We start from the raw sequence: 8566 nt of genomic DNA, 5'->3' as shown, positions 1-8566 counted from the left end.
GTGCTAAACTAATAAACCAAAATCTTCAAATCATTAAATATTAAAAATTTACTAAACTTAAGGATTGTGTGGCACACGGTTGTTTGTGGAGGGGACAAAAGAACATGGGATTGATGAAAATGGAGTGAAATGGAGAGAAAAATAGGGAAATTTGTGCCCATTTTTGCAAGCCCGATTGAAACAAAAACACACACAGTACTATGTCGTTTGATAGCACGTCATTATGTGTTGTTGTCTTTTGCACAGCAGAGGATCTGGTTCCATTATGAACACATCAAAACTAGAAAGCCAGTTTATTTTAGGTGTTCGGGTGGAGAATCTTGGGGGAATGATTTTGAAAACAGAAAGTGTGTATTTCTTTAAGTTTTTGGGAAGATAATTTTTTTTTAATATAAAAATCGAATAATATCAGATGAAGTTATCAAATGATACAAAAGAATCATAATGATCGATAAAACCTGATTAAAGCTACGAAAGGCCACTAAAACGATAAACTGCTTCTTTTCTTTTCCAATTTATAGCTACAAAAGACTAATCGAAAACATCGGGTTTTTAGAGTAATACAAGAAGAAGACAAATGCAAGTAATATAACTAAAACTGCAAACTACCATCGACTGTAGGCGCGAGTGAATTGAAGAATATATGGGGAATGAAGCATCTAAAAACGCCGATTTTGTTACAGCAGTAAGTATCTTTAAACATAAATTTTAAGACAGTCTGCTTAACATTATCTGCGAATACTAGGTATTCTTCAATCAATTTTTACCGACGAGAATAAGTAATGGACAAAGTAAAAAGATGTAAGAAAACCGATAGTGCCAGTAGAAAGCATAATTGCAATCGCCATTATCAGCGAGTACCCAACATAGAGAGTAGCTGACACAGGCCCACTCAAACTCTGGAGGTCGAAGATAAGGTAGTTTATGGAATAGAGGAACACGTACAGTGCAACCGAACCCGATGCATAGAATGCTTTCCACCACCACATCCAATCCTCGACGCAGAGATGCATGTACGTTAGGACAACAGAAACTTCAGCACAAACGGTTGCTAACAACAACATTACAATGAGCAAGAAGCCAAATACGTAATAAAATCTTCCAAGCCAGATGCTGGAGAGTATGAAGAACAGTTCAATAAAAAGGGTTCCGAATGGGAGAGTTCCGGCACCAAGAATTAGAAGCCACGAGGGATATTTGCGTGAGGGGATCTCTCTTGGGATCTGATTGGTTCGGACAGGGTATTGTATCGGCTGAGCTTGTGTGCCTAAGAATCCTCCAACAAGAGTGAGTGGCACCGAGATACAGAACCAAAGTGCAAAGAGTGTGAAGTACAAGGAAATGGGAATAGCACCTGTGCTATTACTTCCCCAAAGGATGAAATTCAAAGCTGTCAAAATCACAAAGACAATTCCCGGAAAGAAGCATGCTACTGACCAAGAAACTGATCTCCACCCTTCAGATGAACCTTTCATGGTCCTCCACATGCGTACACTTATATAACCAGCAGCAATTCCGAGGAAAAGATAAAGCATTATCATACCGGTTAACAGCATACCTCGTGAAGCCGGTGACATGAAACCAAGGGCTGCAAACACAAGAGTGACAAGTGTCATCCCAGTTATCTGAAGTCCATTTCCGACCATGACACATAGTAACTTTGAGTGGAATGGTTCTCTGAATACATCACCAACCACAAGCTTCCATCCAGAGAGCTCCTCATTCATCTGCGCCTGGGCTTCTTTGTCCAACTCTTCGTACCTCGTCAAATCTCTTCTCACCGTTCTCAAGAAGATGACAAAAACGATGCCTGCCAAGAAGAAAATCACCATCAATGAGTTCAGAATTGAGAACCAGTGCACACGGGATCCTTCCATCTTCAGATATGCATCCCAACGAGATGGCCACCTAATGTTGCTTTTTACAAATGCAACCTCGTAGGTAAACGATACCCGCTCTTGCTCCCTAATAATCTGAGACTTGTCAAGCTCCTTTGGACAACTTACAGATGTACTGTTATCATAAATGTGGAGTTTTGACATCTTCTCGGGGTCATTCTTAATGCTGCAAGGAACAACCTCAAAACCAACAATCTCATAACCTGAAGCCTTCTTTTTATCAGATTGTGAAATTACACCCATGCCTTCTTCTCCAGTACCAATAATCTCCACACCTGCTCCGTCATACTCATGTATCAAAACTGTAAACTTGACATGATTGATAATGTAATCATTGTCACTGCTGGCAGGAGTGTAACCAACTGGGAACCCAGTCCATTGGATTTTAAATCCGTTTTGCTCCGTATACCTCATAGCAGGCAAATTGTCAAGATTGATGTTAACCTGATACATATCTCGAGTCCTCTGTTTCAAAAGTTTGACCTCGTGGTCACTCAATGGAGGCGTAGTGCAGAGGTACACAGTTTCGTTAACATTCATTCTGAAACGGTATGGAGAATTGTCGATTTGATCTCCCATTAGAAGTTCTCCAAGATTTTCAGCACTTTTCTTGATGCCCCCTTGAGGTTTACAATAAGGAAGGCTGTAATAGCTGAAGGGAAGCTCGGTTTCAATGGAGGTCAAAGAATTCACTTTTGCATAAATCTCTTCCCCTGTTGAGTATGTATGCATATAACTTCCAGGTAGATAAAAACCTTTACATGCTTGCAATGTGAGTACCAAGTAGATGAAAGCAGTACATAATTTCCTTCTTGAAATCAAGTGCAACTCCATTTTTAGTAGAAGGAAAGCAAAGAAAATGTCCTGCAACTTGCTGAACCCAAGCTAGGATTGATGGCGCATTAAAAAAAATATTCTGCAATCGGATAAATTGAATATATGACAAGTGGCGACTGAATGAAGATCAATAATTAAGTATCACTAATCATGTCATGGTGGAGGCTTTTCAACCCATAAACACAGTTAACATGCATCATTTTCACTCGATGACACTGGTTAGCTACAACTTCAATTTGTGAGTGAGAGCATGCACTGAGAAACAATAACAGCAAAGAGATCATATATTTCGAGTTCATAAAAAAAATTCAGGAATCCTGACATTGAACCACACCAAAATTATATTGATGTATGAAGTTTTATCCTGTCTTCCACAGTATTTACATATGGACATACAAAATCTGAACATGGAATAGTGATTTACTTAGGCCATCTCCAACCCATAAATCTATTTTGGTGCAGTGCAATTTCTGCACCAAATATAACATTCAATGGAGCTGCGCTATTTTAGCTCCGTTGGAGAGCAATTCTTGCACCAAAATGACGTTTCACGCTATTTTGGTGCAAGGGTTGGAGATGCCCTTAGACACATCAAGCCAAGCCTAGCGTCATGCATATTAACAAACAAGAAAATCAACTAAAGACGTGAGGATCTGCAGAGATTAAAAAATTATGAGCCTGTTCAAGCCACATTTAACATTGAACGAAAGTGTTTCCATGCCAAAGATAGTAGCATGATTAAACATAATCAATTATTCAATTTGCACCCCACTTTAAGCAGTCAAATTGACTCTTTCCTACCTGAAAAAATACCAGGAAGATCCAATCTCTACAATGATATAATGCAAGGAATCATAAATAAGTCAGTTAACAGATAGTATTCCAAGTAGACATTTTATTGGAAATGAGCGGATAGCTACTGTACAAATGAGAGGAATATGTGCAAGCTCAAGTCAACAGTATGCAGTCATCAATAGCATTCGTTATGCACATCATCCTTTACAATTTTAATACGAGTAATGCAAACAATAAACTAAGCAGATGTTATTAGCAAATTAACCACAACAAATCGAACTTTAACATCTTAACTGCACAAGTACGAAGTACAATTGCACACCTCGCACCTAAAAACTGGGTAGACAGAATACTAGCATATATTGAAAGAAAAATATAGAAATGCCAGAAATTTGATATCTCAATCACAAAATTAGAAAATTAAAACATCAATCAAAACTAACATCCCATACGTGGATCTTCACACCGACCCAAGAAAGGACTCCAAACACCGACAATAACGTAAGAATCACAGATAAGTAAATCCAATCGAACTTTCAACTAACCTACAATTTTTTTAGAAAAATGCAATCATAATTTTACGTTGGCCTACATTGCAAAAAAAAAAAAAAAAAAAAACTCAACACCCGTACTAAGTGTTAGGAGAAACACATACCAGATGCAGATCTGAACTCGGATTGCGCGTAGTTAGGGTTTATCGAGAATTAGACAGATTTCTGATTTTTATAAGTGAAATCATGTGATTATGTGTAAAAGGTGCTTGCATGTTATATCATCCAGCAAACGCCCAGCTGAATCGCGTGGATCTGAAGTTTGGGGTGATTACTTGCATGACATCGCCTAGATGAAAAGACATCCATACCCCTTCTCTGAATCAATTTGAATATTTGCTATCATTTTCTTTTATATTAATGAAAAAATTGATCACAAGAATACATAGTGAGTTTTTTGATAAATCTTTACATCATTTTTAAATCCCAACAAAATTTTCAAAAATAATAATATTCTAATGGCAAAGATTTGTGTGAGACAGTCTCAGTCGTATTTTGTGAAACAGATCTCTTATTTGGGTCATCCATGAAAAAGTATCACTTTTTATGCTAAGAGTATTACTTTTTATTGTGAATATCGGTAGGGTTGACTTATCTCACAGATAAAGATTTGTGAGACCGTATCACCAGAGACCTACTCATACTCAAAGATACTAGTGACCAAAAAAAATAAATTTCTTATCAATCTCCTTCAATTGTGTTACATATATTACTTACTACTTGTTAATTTTATGTAACTTATTTCTTCGTCATCATTCTCAAGTGATTTCGAGCAAAGATTTTAAGTTTGCTGCACGAGATCGCACAAAGATAATTCTATGTTACACCGATGTGTTGTGATTATGATGCATGCAAAGATGGGCTACTTTGAGAACATCCAATACATATGAAAGAGTGTTACGTGAGGAAATTTCATTCTTTAAAAAATAGTTGATCATAACTTTAAAAAAAAATACCCGTGATACATTTGTAGGAAATTTGTTTTAGATAAGTTTATACTCCTTTAGCATTTTATCCATGATTGATGGATGGGTAATAACCCAATTTGAATTATTGTGCCCATTTAAAATATAAGTTGGGTTTGGCTCATATTTAGTTATGGGCTCCTTGTCGAAATCTACTAAAATTAAGCTTAGACCAAATAGGGTCCAAGACATAAGTTTTTTCAAAGTGTACAAATATGTGAGATCAAGGGAGTTTTTTTTTTTTTTTGGAATTATTTTGGAACATTCTTTTTTCTTTCCCCTCCGCAAGTGTTTTATAGCTTGCTACTCTTGGAGTGAGCTGTGGAATCATTATCGATTCCTTAAATTGCCATCTAAAACCTCCATAACTATGTATCAACCTTCCGCCCTCGCACACACTTATATATAAAGTAAATATTCTGTAAGATCAGTCAACTCGATTCATATTTAGAGTGCAGAGTAATACATTAAGCATAAAAATTCATATTTTCTATGAGTCGGATTGGATGAGAGATTTGTTTCATAAAATTGACTCATGAGATGATCTCATAAGAACTTTTACGATATATTATATGTAAGCATATTTGGTGGTGATGTCAATTTTTTTTGTTGCACACTATTCAATTTTTTTTTTTTTTAAATCGTAATAGCAATAATGATAATGAGTCGGTAACATTTAGGATTTCAGGTTATCTTGGTTGTTTTTAGTTGGGGGTTTAAATTTTCTCATCCCTCTTTTTTTCCATAGAATTCTTAGCTAGTGTCGGGGTATTTTCCCCATTTTTTTAAAAAAAAATTTGAAACTCGTACAATGTCATATGTTGAATAGTCCATTTTTGAATGATGACAACCTTTTCTTTTAATTTTTCACGGATAATGTCCATGTGAATGCATGAATTTTGAAATATCTTATTCAACAGTAAAGACATAATTCCGAATTTTATCTCGTATGCATGAATTTCCAAAATAATTCCGATAGCCAAATAGGGTCCAAGACATAAGCCAATCTTGTATTCAAATGTCAAGTACTCTTACTCTTTAATCACATATAAACATGATGCTAACTGATCACCCAAATTTGAAAGAAAAGTTGAGAACAAATAAGGGATTAAAAATGGTCACAAAATTATAGATTGAGCCGTGCCGCCAATATCACAGTACCGGCAGCGCCGCCGCAGCACCACCACCGTCAGAAACCGATAGAACAGCAATGGGTCGAGAAGTCAAACCCCATTTACAAAGACGAAACTTGGAACCGGCCCAAGTCAAATACACAGCCGAAGAAAAGAAGGCGTACGTGTACATTCATTTTCTTGGCAGCTCCATGCTCAAATTCAGCTCTCACGGCTTCCATTCTGCGCCAGAACTCTTTCCACCGCCGGCCGAACCAACCTATTGCCATATAAACGGGGAAATCTAGAGTAAATGTTGACTTTCTTTTTCTCTACGCACCCATCCAAGAAAATAGTAAATCTACAAAGGGGTTTTGCCTTTTGGGAAGAACTTCAAATGGTATTAATTTTTTTTTTAATCTTCCTCTTGTTCTTCCAAGTACCTGTTCCAATGGCTTTGATGGGCATTCTTGTCTTTTTGCTTCGAAATCAGAAGCGTAAAAACATTTTTATTTAAATCTCTCCGGTAATTGATTAGGTTATATTAACTGAGATAAAATAATTACTTCTCGCCCCTAGAATTATTTATCTAACTCTTAATTTATCTTATTTTTTCAATTTTAATATTCTCCTGTATCCAAACTCAATACCACTTCCCGCCGCCGACCGACCACATCCGACCCCGCCGTCGAAGTGGATGGGCAATTTTGTCAATTCATCCAAAAATTCTTAATTATCTCATTCTTAACAATCATATCAACATAATATTATTTTATCATTATATATTATATTTCTACTTCAATCAATCTTTTTATAATTTTTCTTTTTATCATTTCATAATTTTATTTAAAAATCTTTTTTGGACAATAAGTTTCCATTTTAACGTGTAGAAGTACTAAAGTTCTGTTGTCCCCCCGGTGTTGCTAGATTTTCGCTATATTTTTGCTCCTTTTTTAACCTTCGGAATTGAGGAAATCCCCATCGTATCCCTTCCGGCAGTTCAAAATCGCCAACAAAATGGATATTTTGTTATTTAAATCCAATTTCTTTTCCGAGTTTGAGCTATATGATGATCAGTTAAAAAAACTTTAACCACGTGACAAATAAAATTTAATTCATAAAAACAAATATATTTTATATAAAATGATAAAGCAATTTTTTTTATTAAAAAAAACGGCTTTTATAAGAATAATTAGCTGCCCCTCCACTGCTGATATAATAAATTTTTATACTGAAGACAGTATTTGGATAACATTTATTTTTATAGACATTGTTTTTTTATGAGTCGGGAGTAGGCGAATGTTACACAATCGAGTCTCGAACATAAGATATCGTCTCAAACTTATAGGACCAATTTAGTACTCAATTTCAACATAAATTCAAAAAATAACAGCCATTTTTTTTAATATTTATTAATAAACACAATCGTTCTCACAAGAACACAAGAGTACTAATACTATATATAATAATGCTGAGTGTACATTTTTATCAAATATTAAACTTGCAGTACCTTTTATTTATTTAGTCACTCTGAAATGGGAAAAAAGAGGAGATCGGACTTGTGGTCCAATAATCTCATCCGTCGTATTAGCAGGGCTCTCCTCCTCGGGTTCGATCCCCTCCTCTTTTGTAATCAAAAAAAAAAAAAAAGGAAAAAAGAGTCCACGAACGAAGCCATAATTTGCTCTTCTGGGAACTCCCTTTGTCTGTGCAAGTTTTGTACAGTTACTGTGTTTTACGCAACCGCTGTTAAAAGTATGGCGGGAAGGAAGAAGGTTTCATTGAACCTGTATATGTACAGTATCCTATCACAATACAATACAATACAATTGACGCCCGGTGTCTTCATCTTCGGATGAAGAAAGAGGGGATTATGCATATCGATTTTTAATTTGTTGTGGTTGAATCCATTTTGAAAAAAAAAATCGAATATGATTTCAATCTGAAAAAAAGACGAGCATCTATCGAATATGATGGCAATATGAAATATTCGAGGATCGATTGGAAAAAAAAATGAAAGATCGATGAAGCACACAAAAATATTCATGGTTTTGATGTTAAGATTGAGATCCAACTCGACACAAAAAATCTACTAGCTCAAAGATTGTCTAGATCTATATATACAATTTCAAAGACTTAGTCCAATAGATGTCGAACATTTAACATACCCAATCATGTCCACGAATGAACATATGAAACGTGAAGTTTATAAGACATTATCGGGTGACTAATAAGATGGTCCACTACATAACGATGAATTTGAACTCTGATATCATGTTAAAATATGATATGAAGGAAAGAATTAAACTAACACAAGAGTTCAACCAATATATGTATAGTATGCTCTCACAATACAAGACAAGTACTTTACAACATGAAACACGATTTCTAATTACTTCTTTAGGTAC

The 8566-nt window shown here is 35.5% G+C and overlaps 1 protein-coding gene across 3 annotated transcripts; it reads right to left on the bottom strand.

Annotated features, from left to right (window-relative positions):
* Nucleotides 1–482: 482 nt before the first annotated feature.
* On the bottom strand, nucleotides 483–4365 carry LOC142549458 (transmembrane 9 superfamily member 12-like). 3 transcript variants are annotated; one of them, XM_075658414.1, is made up of 2 exons: nucleotides 4186–4365; nucleotides 483–2814 (listed from the first exon to the last, which is right to left on the bottom strand). In XM_075658414.1, the coding sequence occupies exon 2, from the start codon at nucleotides 2730–2732 to the stop codon at nucleotides 753–755; it is 1980 nt and encodes a 659-aa protein (XP_075514529.1). In that variant the 5' UTR covers nucleotides 2733–2814; nucleotides 4186–4365; the 3' UTR covers nucleotides 483–752. The 3 variants fall into 3 exon arrangements, with proteins under 3 accessions (XP_075514529.1, XP_075514530.1, XP_075514531.1); XM_075658415.1 differs by having other exon boundaries at nucleotides 483–2772; nucleotides 4186–4340; XM_075658416.1 differs by having other exon boundaries at nucleotides 483–2762; nucleotides 4186–4340.
* Nucleotides 4366–8566: the final 4201 nt, after the last annotated feature.

The sequence above is a fragment of the Primulina tabacum genome, chromosome 6, assembly GCF_025594145.1.
Source record: "Primulina tabacum isolate GXHZ01 chromosome 6, ASM2559414v2, whole genome shotgun sequence".
Taxonomy (NCBI): domain Eukaryota; kingdom Viridiplantae; phylum Streptophyta; class Magnoliopsida; order Lamiales; family Gesneriaceae; genus Primulina; species Primulina tabacum.
This window is presented reverse-complemented; position numbering and strand designations above follow the sequence as displayed.